We start from the raw sequence: 18,962 nt of genomic DNA on the forward strand, positions 1-18,962 counted from the left end.
CAGGAAAATCACTGGCAAATATTTGAATACTCTGGGCTAAGTTTGTTCTCTCTCTAATAAAGTTACTTGATTTTCAGGAAAATAATCTAGGGTACGACTTGACTAATATTTTATAGCAACATAAAAATGTTAAATTTTATTTTTACTAACAGACCGTCAAAAGAAGGTACAGGCAAAAATCAAAGGTGGTTCTGGCCATAGTATGTCAAATGAAATGCTGAAATTCATTGATTAATTTAGATAGGCAAGATGCTTCAAAAAATAGAAAGGGTCTAATATTTTTTCTTTCATATTCAAGAGCATTAAAGGGTACTAGAAAAATAATGCAGTTTCACCCACAAATGAAACAGACAATTTCATTTTATAGAGTTTTATTACAGGATGTTAATATTCAGGACATTTCAGAGCACCTTATACTTCTAATCAGATTTTTGGTAACTGGTTTTAAAAGTATTACTTGAGTATTTTTCCGCATACCAGTTTTCAGGCAAAAGTACTGTCAGTGACTGTTTAAGAGATGTTAATTTGATTAAACAGTTTATCCTTAATAACCTGAGACATCAATCCATGGATGGCTTCTATGGTGGTTTTACAGCTGAAAAGAAAAGACATAATGTCACAAACTGAAAATGGCTCAAACATGCATGCACTTCTCTTCTCATGTTTATCTGTACACTTCCAATATTTTCTCAGTTTCCCAAATCACACCAATCTGAAGTTTACCCTTGTAATTGTAGACTTCTTCATGTCTTTTAACCCATTTCATTACTTACTAGTACCTTCATACAAGAATGACAATGTAAAATTTGATACAATTCTAAATTGTTAATTTTGTTATTTGTCAGCAGCTTTGGGAAAAGTTCTGTTTTAGAAGACAACTAAAATTATATATTATTATTATATTTATGAAAATATAATAACATACAGTGTTATGAATTATATATTAATGACACATTAATCTGTAATTATAGGATTCTAATATTACATAAAGCCTTATCCTTTATTATTTAGAATAATTTAAAAAATAATCCTATGCTTTTCTTTTTTTGGGGGAGTACTAGGGATTGAACCCAGGGCCTCACACAAGCTAGGCAAGTGCTCTACTAGTGAGCTACATTGCCAACACTTTTTTGAGATGGCATTTTATTAAATTGCCCAGATTGGCCTTGAACTTGTGATCCCCCTGCCTCAGTCTCTAAAGTGACTGGGATTATAGGTGTGTATCACAACATACAGAACTTTGAGCCTTTAATGTTTTAATATAACGTCTCCTAAATTTTTGAAGTTAAAATCTGCATATGAGAATTCTTCAAAGTCTAATACTTTAATATTCAGGTACCATTCTAAGTTAAAACTAGGCCAAACTGTAAGGAATTTGAAACTTACTATTATTTTCAAATTTTGAAAGAAAAAATTAGGTGTGAGAATCTTATATATTTACTCTTACCTGTCTCTTGTAGCTTTGGCAAGTTTGTCTTCTGACTTTCGATCATGTGTTTCTAAACCCAACATGAAACTCCCTCGGCCCAGCTGAGCTTCTGACTGCTCTAACTTTTCAGACAAATCAAACACCTGACCAGTGGTATAGTCTGCATTCTGTGGAGAAAATGGCACTGTATCAGGACATAATATGAAACCTACAATTTATAACTGTCTTCACCTAAAAAACTGCTTCTAAATTTAAGCAGTTAGAACATAGATACTTCTCCTTTTACAATTTTAAGATTAAATTTGGAAATTTTCTTTTTGACCACTTAAATATAATATTTGTTGTTATGGGAGGCTTTGAAATTCACAGAACTGAATCTAGGTTCTGGTGCTGCTGCAGATTAGCTAGGAAGCCTGGGGCATGCTTCCTGGTCCTCTTGTGAAAATGGGAAAGGGTAGCAATAATTATTATATAAGACTATTGAGAAAATTAAATGAAGTTTAATATTTATATATAACACTCTTAGAATTGTCCATGGCACCTAGAAAAGGCCTAATAATTGTTAGCTAAACTTTTAGAACTAGTACTTACGACAATATTTAAAAAACACTTGTTTTAGACTTTGATTATAAAATTAATAGTTATCACTGACATTTTAGAAAATGTAGAGTAATATAAAGAAGAAAATAAACCTACCTGTAATCATTGCACCCAGCTATAAGTACAGTTATATCTTAGAGTAATGCTATATTCTCACATGCATACCTACCATTTGGAAAACTGGTTTATATTATTTTTCTAGAAAATGACACCCTTTTTATAAAGAAAAATTTAAACAGTTACATATGTACAGTTACACTTGGTTATATTTACAATTTTTTAGTTGTAGTGTAAAATATAAAAAAATTCACAAATGCAAGTTGCAAAGTATGTTACATTTCTTTCCTAAATCTTTGATAGAGGAGAATGAAGATTAATAAAAAAACTTGGCAGAAATAAGAACATTATCCTACTTGTTCAATTTTTAAGATGGTATATGGGAAACAGATTTATCACCTAACATGAGAAGTTATTTGCTGTCATCACAGCTATCAGAGGGCCCTTTAAAATGTTACTTGTTCTTCTAATGATTTTACAAATTTATGATATTGTTAAAAGATGCAACTATGTTCATTTTGTCTGAATGTAAGTGGTTTAGGAAATAAATACAGTTTTACACCACAGACTTGGAAAAAAACTCTAAGGCTTATAGACTACTTCATATTCAGAAGATTTAGCTACTCAAGCCATGAAAATGTGGGACACTAGAAATAGCTATTATTAAAACTATAATAAAATATACCCAATTACATTTCTCATTTCTGCTTTTTTTTTAATACCCAATTACATTTCAAATGCATAGAGAATGAACATAAGGAACTAGTTTCCTAAATTAGAAAATAACTTTTTTTTTTCTGGTAGCCTTTTGGTTATATACTGTAATTAACTACTTTAGCTGGGAAAAAAAAGAGAAGCTGAATACATAATTCTATATTTTTTCTTAAAATGCTATAATTATGTAAAACCACAAAAAAGGAAAAAATGAAATTTAATTGTTTCCTGATTATTAATATCCTTGTATATGCAGTACTACAATACAGGGATAGCCACAGGTCTGAGTAGGTTGATCTCTTTGCCTTTACACCAAGGCTCAGACTGCTCTGGTCTTGAAGTGTTTTCACTGCTTGCCACCAGGTGTCACTTTTGGCTGCTATTAGTACATTTGCCTCTAAGGAAACAACATATAATAAGCATTTAGCAGTGTCTGGCACAAAGGAAACAATGTTTACTTACTACTCTGATCAATCTCTTCTTTCTAATCTACTACTTCTGACCCCTGAGGATAAGCAATAAGAACAGAAGCCTTGTCATAACTGTGTTTACAATCATTGTAAATAGGCTTAAGTGACATTTTTTCTGTATACATCAAACAAACAAACAAAAAACTCATTTATTGAGGCTTTATTATATGCCAGGTTGCTTTATATTAAGTCCTAAATTTTTCAGTATACTTAATGATGTATATAATATTATAATTTTACACCTGAGAAAGTCTCAGTCACATTAAATAACTTTCTGAAGGTAATCAGAACTAGTAAAGAAAGTAGCAGAGCTGTTTTCAAATCCAGTTTATTTTACTCCAAACCCCACGGTTCTAATCACTATGTACACTGCACTAACTGAAACAGCCTTTTTTTTTTTTCCCCTCCCTGGTGTTGAGAATTGAACCCAAGGCTTCATGATTTCTAGGCAAGCACTCCTCCACTGAGCCACATCCCCAGCCAATAAATAGCCTACTTTTTAAAAAAGTAAAAAACTGTTCTTAAGTTCTAAATATAGAAAAAGCTGTTAAGTAAATGTCTTCCTAAATATTTTAGGTTTTTGCGATATAATCAGAAAATATTCAGTAGCTAAATATAAGTAGCTATTTTTTGCTGCTCACTATCTGTTGCTTTAAAGCAAGAGTCTTATGTTCTCTCTTTCCCCATCTTACTAAGTTCCTTAAGGAGCTGCTTCCACCCCAGCCCAGCACTCACTGAATTCATTCCCTTGGCCTACACAAGGTCTAAGTATAAGAGCATGTATCCTAAGTAAGTCAGTCAGAAACAATGAGGCTTTGCCTAAGAATAAGCAGGAGTATGTGTATTTCTGGATTCCCCGCCCCCCTGCCTTTTTTTTTTTTTTAATTTAACCTTTATTTGTTTGTATGTGGTGCTGAGGGTTGAACCAAATGCCTCACCTCACTAGGCAAGCGCTCTACCACTGAGCTACAACCCCAGCCCTTGATTTCCTATTTTGAACATGAAAGGGTAAGACTGGGAGATCTGAGGCTAAAGTTGCCATCTTGCTTTCCCATGAAACCTGAAACTGAAACTAATCAATAAAGCTGAGAGAGAGAAAAAAGCAAGACTTTATAATATTGCTTGAATGCTCTACTCTGAGACTTAGTAACTTATATAACTTTCTTTCCTTTTTTTTTCTGGTGCTGGGGACTGAACCTAGGACCCATAGCATAAGTATGCACTCTATCAGGGAGCTATACTCCCACCATGATTTTCTTTCTTATTTCTGAGTGTGTTATTACTTGAAACCAGAGTCCAAAAGACATCTGATACAACAAATATTTGTATTTTTTCTGCTAGACATCATTTTTTCCCACATATTTTTTTAAGTTGTAGATAGACATAATACCTTCATTTTATTTATTTTTATGTGGTACTGAGGATGGAACCCAGAGCCTCATACATGCTAGGCTACCACTGAGCCACTAACCCCCTCTATACATCCCTTTAAGGCAAGCACAGCAGATCTCACCCTGATCTGGCCACTCTATTTGCCATTTATACTTGGTCTCTCTGACATGAGACAGACCTAAGATTTGCCTAGAATTCTGATCCAGCTCAGCAGTGCAGAATCCCATCCCAACCCTCTTGTTGTGGCTAAGTTTGGTACAGCTTTTCTGTGTAAGGGGGTTTCAAATATTAAACAGTTTTTATAGCTTATATAAAATTCAAATGTATCCCTTACAAGTAGAGTACTCACAGTAAGCAAGCTAGAGGAACTCAGTGTATTCACCCAGTATTTATTCCACAAAAGCTCAAGTAATTTGCGATCCAAAGAGGATTTGAAATATGAGACTTCTAAGGCATAGTATCTATGAAACAAAAGCACAAATTGAATAAGTAAAAAAAAATTATTCAATTATATCATATAGAAGTCATAGCCAAATTTAAGCAAATTATACTTTACATTAAAATAGTCATGTTTTAGTTTTTAGTCTAACAATAAGAGGTAACCATGTATTCTTTTTCTTCAGGGGTGTGATTTCAAATCTTCTATCTACAAAATTTCTTTATTTTATGTTTTCCTTCTGTGAAGCCCAGAAATTTCCAAGAAGTTATTAATAATCAGACTTTCTGAATGTTTGTGTTATTAAGTTTTGTAACTTCCAGCTAACAGCACATAAACTTAATGAGCTGCTTCTTTAGGATTCACTATCATTTTTGTTAGCCTTTTTAAATATACTAAAAGTGACATGTGCACTCCTCATTCTTACCTTTCTAATCTCCTGATTAGGGTCTACTACTTTTTGGAAAAGAAAACTTTAAAAGTATGTTCTAAGATACTTAAAATAATCTCTACTGCTTCCAAAGGTGCTTAATTTATAATCAGGTTGTAGCAAGGAAAATTTGGTTAATGTCTGAAAAACATACATAATTTAAATGTAACAAAATTTTAACTGTGTCAGTAGGTTATGCACATTAGTGGATACAAAGAAGCACAAGAAACTTCTTTATTAGGAACTCACCATTTATATAGAAGAAGTGGAATGAATACAAAAATATTAAATATAATGAAATATGTTGAATAACAGTAAGTGATGCCAAAGTGTATATGTAAAAAGAAACAATTACCAATTGAGTATTCAAGATAATGAGTACTCTTAAGGGGATGTGAAGTGGTCATTTAGAGTGAGAACCAGATGCAAAGCCCTAGGGAAATGGTTGGACTTTAGGGTAACTCTCACAAGAGTCCATGGTGTGGCTCTGGGATTGTGGCTTAGCAGTAGAGCATTCACCTAGCGCATGTGAGGCCCTGGGTTTGATCCTCAGCACCACATAAAAATAAATAAATAAAATAAAGGTGTTGTGTCCAACTACAACTAAAAATAAATATTACCAAAAAAAAAAAAAAAAAAAAAAAGAGTCCATGGTGTAGGTATGTTGAGAACACAGCACAGAAGGCATTAGGTAGAAAGCATCATCTATGAAAGGAAACACATGTAAGGGTAATAAGTGAATTGGTTTGGCCAATTTAGCAAGAGGAGAAGAATACTGTAAGGGGAACTTATAATGGCATACTGAGGTCCAGTTGCTGGAAGATGTTATGTAAAAGGTCAAGAAATTTATAATTTTTTATTCTTTAGGTACTTTGGACTCATGGAAAGTGTTTGAGTAGAGCAATGATATAGCCAAAGGGAGTTTTATAAAGTTGATTGTGGTAATACTATTAGATGCTAGAGGATAAAAAATGGACACAAGGATACCCACAAAGGAAGCCATTGGAGTGGGGCAGATAGGAAAAGATAAAGGCTCAGATTCTGGGGTAGTGGTGCAAAGGATAAAAGTGACATGAACACAATAAAAAAGCACCCCTGGGTTTAATCCCCAGTACCAATAAATAAATTAATTGAATAAGTAAATAAATAAATAAATAAATAACCTTTACTATAAGAAAAAGAAAAGCCAATAAACTGCTAATAATAACCTATCATCAAGTAATTTAGGAAATGTATATATAATAGCCTATGCAAAATGCTTATTCTTTTGATTTGGCACTATGCTTCACTGAATATTTGTCAAAAAATAAATCCAATAATTTACTTGTTCTTATTCTTTATTATTTAGGAATCAATCCAAAGAGAATGTTTTTGAATATTTTAGCAATTTTTGGTTCAAAATTCTAGGCTCTAGCAATGTAGGAACTAGCAAAGTAGCTACTCCTCTCTGATAGGCTACTATTTCAGAGTATCAAGTGGGGTACTTGTCAAAAGAAACTTATTTAAGGAAGACAAAAGAATGAACCAACAGAAAGAAAAATAGGGAAAGGTGCTGTTAGGTTACAGAAAAAAAATAATATGAAAACATAATTGTTAATCAGAAAAATGATTAGGAGTAATTTCCTTAAACAGAAATGGTCCAAATTCTTTTCAAAAGGTCAAATTAAATGCTTAATCCTAATCATTTAGGGTAGAGGTAGTTATTACAGAAATATGTCAGACATGATTGAAAACCAGAATATTTAAAAACTCAATTTTAGAAAATCTGAATTATCTAAGAATTTCTAAGCAGAAAAATAAGAGCATATGGATAATCAAGATACTCATTGAAGCTGGGATAAGAGGTGTTTTTTAGTGCCCTCTCTTCTATGTGCCTTGCTGTTTTTTTTTTTTTTAAATATTTATTTATTTATTTTAGTTGTAAGTGAACACAGAACCTTTATTTCATTTTTATGTGGTGCTGAGGATCGAACCCAGGGCCTCACGCATGCTAGGTGAGCACTCTACCTCTGAGCCAGAACCCCAAACCTGCCTTGCTGTTTTAAAAGCAAGGCTACAGCAGCAAATAATTCTAATAAAATTCACATGCTCAAGGGGTCAATAATAAGGATGCAAACATATCAGATAGTGACAAGTGCTATGAAGAAAAAGAAAGCAGAGAAAGTAGACACAAAGTGACAGGAAGGTATTATTTTGAGATAGGGTGATCAATGAACATTCTCTGTTAAGGTGACTCTTAAATAGATAGTCAACAATTAAAACAGTTAGGGAGCCATATGGAAATAAGGAAGAATGTTCCAGGTAAAAGGAACAGTAAGTACAAAAGCCCTAAGGCAGAAGCCTGGGGGATCCATCTGAGAAACACTCAAGAGATAAGTACTGCTGGATTGAACCATGGGTTCAGTGCTAAAAAGATAAGTACTGCTGAACTGAACCATGGGATAGTGCTAAGAGATGAGCCTTGAGAGAGTGTGGGCGCTAGACCATATGGGATTGTATAGTCTATGGCAAGGCTTAAGGTTCTTATTCTATTTTTTTTAACTGCAGATGAACACGATACCTTTACTTATTTATTTATGTTTTTTATATTTTTATGTGGTGCTAAGGATGGAACCCAGTGCCTTCCACGTGTGGGAGGCGAGTACTCTACCATTAAGCTACAACCCTAGCCCAAGGATCTTATTCTTGGTGAGATGGAAAATCATTCTGAGAAGAAACACAGTTTCACATTTTAGTTTGGCTGAGAAAACAATTTTAAGAGGCAAAACGTATATGCAGTATTAGTTGTGGCTTGGATGAAGGTGATAGGTGATAAGATATATTTAAAAGGTAAAGAAAACTGATTCCACTAGCTTCTTTAACATTAAAATAAAAACCAAAGGCCAAATATTTTGTCTGATAAGTGGATGCTGATCCATAATGATGGTGCAGGGGGAGGAAGAATGGAGGAACTTTGGGGGGTGGGCAAAGAATGGAGGAACTTTGGATTAAGTAGAGGGGAGGGAGAAAAGGAGAGGGAGATGTGGGGGAAAGAGACATACAATATTAACATATGTACAGGTATAACTGCATGAATGATGTGACTCTACATTATGTACAACCAGAGAAATGAAAAGCTGTGCTCCATTTGTGTAAAAAATGGGATCATGGCTCAGTGAAAGAGCACTTGCCTCATATGTGAGGCACTGGGTTTGATTCTCAGCATTGTATATAAATAAATGAATAAAATAAAAGTCCATCTTTATTAAAAAAATTAATAAAAATTTTTAACATTATCCTAAATCTTCATTTTAAACTATTATTTCAAAAGGTGTTATATTATGAAATGCATTTTTGTCATTCTTTTTCTCATCTGTAAAATAAAGGGCTTAGACTGGATGATCTCTGATGTTTCCTGTGATTTTGGATTCAGATACATTTTTTTAGTTACTTACTGTTTGCAATGTACACCAAAGTCTTCTATTTTGTTGAGTGGAATAGTTTGGTATTCAGAAGGTCCTTCATCAGGAGGTTTGTAGCCCTAAACAAAAATAATACAGAAGATTAAAAAACAAAATAAAATAAAAACCAAAGATAAATTATTTTTTTCTGGGCAGCTTTTTATTTATAGGAGCATTAATTTTGGGGAGATGAATATTCAACAGAAATACTCTTAAAAAAATTATATATATATATATATATATAATTGGCAATAGGCTGGATTTGATTTATAGATTAATTTTTTTTTTTTGACCTTAGGAGATATATACCTATGCATTATCTACTGCAGACTACAAGCTTCCTTCCAGAGGAGGGAACTGTAGCTTGCTGTTTCTCTAGTGCCTGTCAGAATGCCATTGTTACACAAATACTATTAAATAAAGATTACTGACTGGGTGTGGTGGTATACACCTGTAATACCAGTGACTTAAGACAAAGAGGCAGAGGGATTGCAAGTTCAAAGCCAACCTCACCAAAAACAAAGTGCTAAGAAACTCAGTGAGACCCTGTCTCTAAATAAAATACTAAAAAGGGCTGGGGAATGTAGCTCAGTGGTTGAGTGCCCCTGAGTTCAATCCTAGGTTATGCCCGCTCCCATATAAAGACTGCTTTTCCAGTAAAATTGATAACAAATAACATAAATGTATTTTCTTTTGTTAAGAGTCAGTTTGTGGTAGTTTGCTACTTTAAACAAACTATTTTAGGATAGAGATACTAGTCACAGCATATCCTTAAAAATAAGTGAAATATTTGGAGTTTAAAAAATTATGACTTAGGGCTGGCACTGTGGTTCAGCGGTAGCACAATGTGTAAGGCACTAGGTTTGATTCTTAGCACCACGTATAAATAAATAAAATAAAGATCTATCAACAACTGAGAGAGAAAAAAAAAAAAAGACTTATACTATAATCCCAACAGCTTGGGAGGCTGAGACACAAAGATAGCAAGTTCAAGACAGACTTGGTAACAGTGAGTTGCTAAGAACTCAGTGAGACCCTGTCTCTAAATAAAATACAAAATAGGGCTGGGGATGTGGCTCAGTAGCTAAGTGCTCAAGAATTCAATCCCTGGTACTCAAAAAAGAAAAAAAAATTATGTCTTATAATTTTTAAAAATTACCTTTGGGTATGTCCTAAAGGCTCCAAGATTCACTTTTCCTGCAGATATTGTTCTTGTTGGATCAATCTACAAGAAAAATATATTTAACATCTGTCATTTATTAAAATATTATATATTTATTAAAATATTATATATCTAGAAATACAAATGTAACACTATGCACATACACAATAAATGACCAAACAATATGAAAAAAATAATCAAACCAGAAAGTTTTTTTTGAAATGGTTAAACATAGGAATTCCTCACAGGAAATTTAGAGATTACATTTAGTTGTTACATCATTTAGGATTATTATTTGAGAATTTGCTCATCTCTTTTTAAAGAGCTTTTTTTTTTCCTTTTAATAGATGAACAATTTTTACTTTCCTCTTAGAATATGGGATTCTATCTGAAACGACCTCTAGCATTTCCTGCTTACTCTAGACAAAGAACACTGATGGAATACCTCTGATGAGCTGAGTGCTGAGACATGTGTGCTGATTACCCTCATCTTTTGTGGGTAGGGTGTGAGTTACAGAGAGATTAAGTAACTTGCTGAAAGCCTCAATTTTATTAAGAGGTAGAATTCTGATTCAAGTCTTTACAGATTGACACCAGAGCTTTTGCTTTTTAGTATACTGTTTTAAATCTTATTTTAGTAAATGTTCATGAAGAACTTAATTAAAACTGGTTTAAAAGTACTTACTACCACTGCTACGAATGGTTCTTGGAACTGCTGGTTAAGCATCTGTGTACTAACATCAATCCCAGAAAGCCAGCAGCCATAGCCAGGGTGGCTATGGTACCAGCCAATTGCATTTTCAAGGCGACCAACCTAACAAATGAAGAGGACAAAGGAGCTTGAGGTTTCTGTTTAATTTTCAAGACATTTATTATTTGTTTTATGTAGCATTGCAGTAAACATCAAGCAAAATAATTCTTAGAATATACTGCTTTTGTTAAAAAAGGAGTTATTTGAATAGGTAATATGTGTACAAAGCACAAAATTAACAAAGTACAAGAACAATAAAGGTATTCAGTATCCTTCCCATCTCTTTCACTTCAGCTGATTTCTACCTCTGCTTATATAGCCTTATAGAGATATTTTTACATACATGTAGTAAATTAATAAACACAGTGACACACAATAGCATGCCATATACAGTGTTTTATACTTTGCTTTTTTACTCAACAAATTTTTCTAGGGTTTGCTCTATGTAAGTAAATATATAGATAGCTATTTTTTTTAAAGGCTGCCCAAGAAGAATATACCATCATTTATTTAACTGGTTTTATATTCATGAATATTTAGGTTGTTTCCAAACTTTTTGATTTTTGGTGTTGGGGACTAAACTCAGGCTTTGTGCATGCTAAGTATGCACTCTACCACAGAGGTACATTCTCAGCACTCAGACTTATTTTTTAGGTGCTGGGGATTGAACCCTGGGGTGCTTAACCATTGAGTCACATCCATAGCACCCCCTGGCTTTTTTTTTTTTTTAATTTAAAATTTGAGACAGGATCTTGCAAATTACTTAGCAGCTAAGACTAGCCTTGAATTTGTGATCCTCTTGCCTCATCCTCCCAAGTTGCTGGGATTAGAGGAGTGTGCCACCATGCTTGGCTCAGACTTTTGATTTTAAACACACATCTGATAATGAATGAGAATTTATTTTGTGTGGAGGTCTATGCTCTAAATCCTTTTTTTCCTCCAGTGCTAGGGATCAAATCCAGGACTCTGAGCATTCTAGGAAAGTGCTTTACTACTGAGCTACACCCCCAGTCCCCATGGTATAAATCTTATCATGCTTCTAATCTTATATTATTTTATATAGAAATTGTTGAATTTAAAATATAAAATTTAATGTAAAGAAATAGTTTTCAGTTTAGAAACTCAAAAGTCACCTTGAGATTCTGTAGGGACTAAACTTTAAGAAAACATTTTTACCTGTTTGGCGTTTTCTATGTATGCAGCCATGTACTCATATGCAGCAGCCTGAGCATTTACTCGGGTTTCAGTGCCCTCTACAGGCAAAGCAAAACTGTCCATAATGATCATGGTTTCACCGTCCACCTTTCCTAGCATCAAACCCATCACTTCCAAGTTGCCTCCTGATCTGGCATGCATCACCATTTTTAGTAGAGCCAAAGCTGAGATTTTGCAGTATTTAAAGTAATGGTGACTACAAAACAAAATCATGGTGTAATTAAATTTCTTATATAGAGTACAATTTCAAAAGACAGTTTTTGTGAAGATAACAAGTACTGAAGGGATTTACAGAAATGAATGTGGGAAGAAAAAGGAAGTAGAAAAGGAGTTTCTACAGGGCACTAGAAATAATAAACAGGTCATAGTCCTGTACAGTATTCCCCTGTGGGGGAGGAGAGAAATCTGAAATAGTTTTTAAATATGTTTAAGAGGGAAAAACATACTTTGAGTAGGCTTTTTCTCCCTTGACTTGGAATCAGCATATTTCTGATTCTGACTTTGGTTGGAATGGTTCTGTGTAACCCTTCTCAGGTGCACCTTCTAGCTTAATGATTATGAATGTGGACTCTAACATCCACCCTAATTTTTGCAATGCCATGCTCTAGCTGTGGTGCTGTGCCAACCATTTAATGTTTGTGCCTCAGTTTTCTTATTTGTATTTCATAGTTGTTAGGATAAAAAAAGTGTATAAAATACTCAAATTAGTGCCTGACATATACTAAAACCTTAAGTGTTGTTATTAGCATTGTGGTACTCTTGAATATTTTGTTGAAAGGTGTGGTCTCCCTCTGTGATATCAGCCTCAAAATCAAAACATAGCCCTAGTGTCCCTACTTCTCCTATGACCACTATTCTAGAATTTGTCATCATTGGATATGAATACATTCTTGAATAAAAAATATTTTGATATCGCTGATGCAGCTGAAGACAGCTGAAATGAGTATGAGAACCACAGTGAGACAAGCTGATATTTTCCATAAACTACATCTACCTAAAATAGAAGATCCTGCCATAGGAGTAAGGAGATAATCAGGCAATCTAACCAGATTGTACAGAGCAGTCAGTAAATGTCTCTTAAGAAGACTTTGAAGATGCCTGCTCCAAGAAAACAACCAAGTTTAATTCCCAACCTTTGCCAGATTTCAACAACAAGCTGAAAGATATGGAGACCTGGTATTGGAAGTCAAGACATAAAATTTTGACTCCACCCTTTACTGGGAAAAAGATGGGGGGGGAAAGATAATAGTTAATGTGCTCCCATTACATAATTCTAGATCCTTTTAATTTATCAATTCATCTAATCTTCATGACATCACTAATAGGTAGGTTTTATTTCTATATTATAGATAAATGAAGATAGATAAGTTGGTTTCCTAAGGTCAACTAGTTAAGTGGCAATTGTGAGATTTGGTCTTAGGTCTATTGCTCATTTAAGAGTTCACTACCTCAGTATAACCAAAAAGTAAGTTTCTTATGTATTTTCTTATTTGCAAAAAAGGAATGAAAATACAGTATTGAGTCATCATGCAGATTAAATGACATTAAAATCCCTAGCTCAGTGCCTGGCTCATATTAAATACTCAATAAACATTGCTAAAATTGAATACGTGGACAATTAACTAACTATGAAAAAAACTGTGAGGCTGATAAAGTATGTTCTGCTGTTGACCACATTTCTCCTCTCTCTTCATAGATCGGGCCCTTTGTGGTCTTTTTTACTCTCTCCCTAATACAGTGGGGTGAAGAACCCTTTCCTGACTTGTCATTATTTCCAGGGACACATGGATTTTAGTAAGAACCAAAGAGCCTTAAGCTCTATTTTTATAAATAGTGGCTTAGCTGAACTGGTGAAGCAACATTTTAGAGGCTGGGTAGAGACTGTGTGTTTCTGAAATAATTACCAGCAATCAAAAACGATATTATAGGTCTCTTTTCATTTTTGAGACCCTTGGCCTGGTAACTTGATTTCAGCTGCAATCCCCAGTTTGGGATCAGCTGAAGGCCCCCAAAAGATGTATGATGACACCTGGTTCAAGGTAGAATGTATGGCATATGTGAAAAGATGTTGAAAAGTGTCAATTTAAAGCACCGCTTGTTCTTCATTTACATCCTCTAGTAGTAAATGGATTAAAGAAAGGAGAGTCAAACAGCCCCTCGAGGAGAGGCTTAGGCCTTACTAAGAAGGATAAAGATAGATACAAAGCTCTCGTTCTGTTCTCCACTCTCCCCTAAAAAAAAACAAAACAAGCTCTCCACCCGCTTCGACTCCCACTCTCCCTGGGTCTCTTAAATTCCCGCCATCCCGTCCCTCCCCTGCGTCTCGCCAGGGACCTCCTCACTCCTTAGTCCAGGGTTTCGCCGCCAGGATTTCTTGCTGCTGTTTTTTGTCGTACTTGTAGATTTCATCAATACTCTGGGCTTCTTGCATGTTGTTGGCCAATTCCCAGGTTTTCTGGGCCATACCGCTCCCGGACGCCGCCATCGCCGAGGAATCGGAGAAGTTGTCACTTCCACAACCAAAACGCAACTTTACTTCACTGGGTTTTCAGGTGTGGGCTTCAGACCTTCCCCACCACGGGTGCAAATTCTTACTAGACTCTCGGGGCATCCATGACACCTAACACCGGAGGTGAGGTCGGCACATACCATTCGGAATGGCAGGGGAAACACGTTTCTCTTTTGAAAGACGACTATGTAAAAAGCGATTACTTTAAAAATTATGGAGAGAAGAAGTCTTGTGGTTGAAAGGAGAAGTTATTGTCTAGGAAAACTGTGTGAATTATGTGTGAATTAGGACAAACACAATGATTCTATTTGAGAATGGTATAGCCTTCCTCTCCGGAAGAAGGGCTTGTAACGTTATGCCAGAAACTGGATTTGGCCGTCTCAGTTCTATTGCGCAGGCTCGGCCTCCGGCGTAGGAAATATGGGTGGAGCTTTAAGCTGGGAAGCTGGTGAAAGTGTTTTTGTGTGGGTGTAAGGTACCTTAAGTGAAATAAGTTCTTTGAAAGACTGAAAAATAAGAATGCCTTTGAAAAACGAAATGGAAGTAGTTCTGGATTCTAGTTTTGGAAAGGAAAGACAAACATGTCATTATGTTTTAAGATAATTCACTGCACATGCGTAAAATGGGCTCGTAAAATCCCCTGGCCCCTAGCTTTTAGATGAGCTTTCGCTAGTGATCGAAGGAGGTAATGAAAACTCATGGATTTCTAAAGTCATGTGTTTTTTTTTCCCCACGTGTTTAGAAAACTTTATAAATTGTGATCTATTGGTGTTCTGAAAATGTCCAGTACTTAATCTTTTTAGTATTGGGGATTGAACCCTAGAGGCTCTTTCCCTCCAGCTACACCCCAGTCCTTTTTATTTTTCACTTTTGAGACAGGTTCTCTCTGAGTTGCTGAGGGTCTTGCTAGTGTGCTGAGGGTTGGCCAAAGTTGGGAGTCTGTGCTTCATGAAGCCTTCCCACGCGCATGCAGCACCATGCAGGCTTCCAGTTTTCCTAGTTTTTGTTATAGGTTACAGTTTGGTCTTTAACAGCCTTACGAATTACCTTTGTCCCCGGGTAGAACTAATCTGACCAACCTTTTTTGTTTCCTACAGCAGCTAATAGAAAGCTTGTTTAGTTTGTTAGTTTGTTTTAGGTATTGTACTCTCATCCCTCCATCAGCGCTAGATTCTGGTCAAGGTCTGTGTTCATTGTTTTATCACTAACTACTAGGATGTTTTGGATACAAATTTTGCTGGGAAAAAGCATCACAGCTATTCATAACGGGATCCTTTTATACCTCTCCAGCTTCTTTTAGTACCCACTGAAGTTTTTCATTCCGTCAATGCCAGTACCTTCTCTTTGGCTTAGCAATATAGTTGTGTTCAGCATTGTTTGAAATGCTCTTCCTTTTCTGTCTGGGAGATGATATTAATCTTTAAAACAACTTAGAGGTCTCAATCTAGGAACTCTTTCTTTCCAGTAACCATTTTAATCACAGTGTCCCTAAGTCTCTGTAGTTGTGTCTATAACTGCTTTGTAAGGTATTTGTTTACATGGAGGTTTTCCTTTTCACTGTATGCTTTGCGTTGTATCCTCCACTTCTATTGTGTGATGTGTGGTGGATAGTTGAAAACAAAATTGACTTTACATCGCAGCCTCAGGTTTTGACATTTTAAAATCACCTTTTGAAAGTAAGTCAGGATAAATTAGGGTCCTATGATACATTAATACCATTAGTTCCACTCTCCTGGGAAGCTAGATATCTCTTTTCTAGTCATACATGTAGCCAGTCAGGATTGGGGTGAACTATGTTGCATGTTGAAAGGATAATGAAAGCCCAGGACACGACGTTTACCACCTGGACTAGGACTAAATCCTTGGAAAGCTATGTCAAGAGTTTTGCTCTCTCTGCCTTTCAGACATTGATATTGTTCCTTGACCTGACTAGCTAGCTCATGGGGTAGGGGAAGGGTGGTTTAGAGAGTCTGTAATCGATTTAGTCTTGGAAGTGGCGCCCACGATTTAAAACAGACCCTGAGCATAGCAGGGGAACCTTGATGGCATTGTCTGCAGCCAGGGTACAGGCAAGCCTTGCGAACATCCAGTGAGTTGTGTAGCCTCCGGGACGGCAGGGGGCGACCTCGGCCGCGCGGTGTCCCCCTGCGGCGCCAGTGGAGGCAGGGCCACGCACGGCAGTTGGCGAAAGGCGTGAGGAGGGCTGGGCCGGAGAGGCGGAGCCTGGGTCAGGCGGCCTGTCACACAGTTCCCGCGCCGGGTGGTCGCCACCGCTTCTTTGGTCTACAGAGAGCCTCGCTGGAGCGTTGTGCGTCTACCCGGACGCGAGCCCGCTTTCCTGAGTAAGAGTTCTTCGGCTGCGGGTGGAGAGCAGGCCCGGCGGGGTGTGACCTGGGATGGGGTGAGAGGGTTCCGGGGCTAGGTTCGCGGCTCCGGGGGGCGGAGGTCGCGTGGTAGCCTGCTGTCGAAGCCAAAGTTACTGGGGCTGGGGTGGGGGTTTCTTTCCGGGTAGGGGTCTCGAACCTGCTGAGTGGGACGGGGGAGGTGATCCTAGTTACAGATATGGGGGTTTGGGGTCTCGCGGCCGCCAGGCGGGGTGGCGGTGACGGGGTCTGGGGTGTTGGGGACGGGGGTTCCCTCACGGTGTGTCTTGTGGTTATTGGGCGGGGGTGGTGCTCGAGTTACCGGGCCCCCCTTCGGGCTGGTGGCAGCCGGTCAGGGGGCGGTACCCAGGTTACAGGGGCGGGGGTTCTCTGTGGGTGAGGGGCTCGCAGCTGTCGGGGGCGGGGCGCTACCCCGCCTACGTGGTCCTGATTCCGGAGCCCTCACCTAGTCCTCGCGGTTACCACCGCTGCAGCCTCAGGCGTTGTTGCCAGCCGGTTGCCTGACAACGCATTGACGCTTTCTAAATAGTCAGCCACCCCTAGCACCTGGGGACAAACTGTGCTAAGCCTTCGCTCCCGTGCATCTTCCCTCCTTGGAGGCCCGGTCTCCTGAGTTCTGCTAAACTTCCCTGGGCGCCTTTCCTCCTCCGGGCTGGGCTGGTTAATGTTTAACGTTAGAGTGCTTGTGCGCCAAGGCACTGTTCCCAGAGCTTTGCAAGTACAACTTAATCTTCACCATATCCCTGTGAGATTGGTGCTATTATTATCACCTCCACCCCCCTCATCCCCATGTTTACTGGACAGCTTGAGCTTGAACCTCTTCTGATTGTTGTATTCTTATATGGAAATTGAATACAGTTTTCATTCAATGCTAGCAGTGGGACTCATCTTTTGAGAGAGGCTGGCCATCAAAGATTATAGAATTAAGAAGCTTAACCAGGATTTCGGGGAAGACCAAATTCTGAAGTAAGCTACCATCCAGTTTTCAAATGCAAGATGTCTAAAAAGGTTGTAAAAGCAACTTTAAATAGATAAATATGAGTTTGTAAAAAGCCTCATTTATCCTGAGAAGTTCTTGTTTTCACTGTGAAAGAATGGCTTTCTCGTTGACAAGTAATAAAGGAATCTGGTGGAAACCAGTAAGATGCTTTCTTCATATCATTCTTCTCTGACTTTCTGGTGGTTAAATATCTGCCGAAATGCTCCACAGGGAGGACATTTTGGATCTCTTGCAGCACTGATGAATTGGGAGGGAGCACTTGTGATTTACACATCAGGTTATCTTTTTGATATCATTCTGACATACTTTGTGATATACCTCCCTGAAGAGTAAGCAAAGTTGTTTGAGCAAGTGTTTTAGCAATTTTGTGTAACCCAAAGGCTATGTAATGTATGCTACTGACTTATTCATGTTGAAATGATAATGAAATTTACTAATGTAAATTTATAATACATCATTAATATATTCTAAAAGACTTCAAAATGGTTTTATTTATTTATTCTCTTTGTATCCTGTCCTGCAGCTTCCCTTTTTGTCCCCAACAGCATGGTATTTACTTCATAAAACATTGAGAGGGATTTGTCAAAATTCGAGTGTGCCCATGGAAGTAAATTACTCATGTGAATGTCATCTGCCAGAAGAAAAAGATTGAGAACCTTTCATTTGGTGGAAAGACCCTTGGTAGATAAGTGAGAAACATTGTCCTGGTCACCTCATCCCTCTCTCTTTTATCTAGAGCTTTTTCACAGTGTCTGTTCTTACCTGACATGCCTAAATGTTATCATTCCCTGAGAGTCTTTGGTTCTGTTTTCATACTGTAGGGTCTCTTTTGTCAGGCAACCTTTTTTTATCCCAGTGTAGTTTTGCAAATCAAAACTGCATTGAGATTCCATCTCACCTATGGCAGGATGATGGTGATATTATTATTTTATTTTTTTTATTATAATGGTACCTATTAATTGTGCAAAATAAT

General features: G+C 36.9%; 2 protein-coding genes across 20 annotated transcripts in view; one reads left to right on the forward strand and one right to left on the reverse strand.

The window, feature by feature from the left end:
* Positions 1-354: 354 nt before the first annotated feature.
* Cops5 (COP9 signalosome subunit 5) lies at positions 355-14,750 on the reverse strand. Of its 2 annotated transcripts, none has more exons than XM_005322940.3 (8): positions 14,439-14,750; positions 12,058-12,292; positions 10,816-10,944; positions 10,128-10,193; positions 8,963-9,048; positions 5,012-5,123; positions 1,448-1,596; positions 355-595 (listed from the first exon to the last, which is right to left on the reverse strand). In XM_005322940.3, the coding sequence occupies exons 1-8, from the start codon at positions 14,579-14,581 to the stop codon at positions 511-513; spliced, it is 1,005 nt and encodes a 334-aa protein (XP_005322997.1). In that variant the 5' UTR covers positions 14,582-14,750; the 3' UTR covers positions 355-510. The 2 variants fall into 2 exon arrangements, with proteins under 2 accessions (XP_005322997.1, XP_021580574.1); XM_021724899.3 differs by having other exon boundaries at positions 14,431-14,569.
* A 2,040-nt stretch (positions 14,751-16,790) lies between these two features.
* Cspp1 (centrosome and spindle pole associated protein 1) overlaps positions 16,791-18,962 on the forward strand; it is a 129,948-nt gene continuing 127,776 nt past the window's right edge. For 12 of the 18 annotated variants that reach the window (XR_002483686.3, XR_013423991.1, XM_021724894.3 and 9 more), the window contains exon 1: positions 16,816-16,947. The gene's annotated coding sequence lies outside the window, so the exon portion shown is untranslated. Of the gene's footprint in view, positions 16,948-18,962 lie in introns of all 18 variants that reach the window. The other 6 variants (XM_021724890.3, XM_013357555.4, XM_021724892.3 and 3 more) reach the window with 1 other exon arrangement.

This window comes from Ictidomys tridecemlineatus, chromosome 7, assembly GCF_052094955.1.
Source record: "Ictidomys tridecemlineatus isolate mIctTri1 chromosome 7, mIctTri1.hap1, whole genome shotgun sequence".
NCBI lineage: Eukaryota > Metazoa > Chordata > Mammalia > Rodentia > Sciuridae > Ictidomys > Ictidomys tridecemlineatus.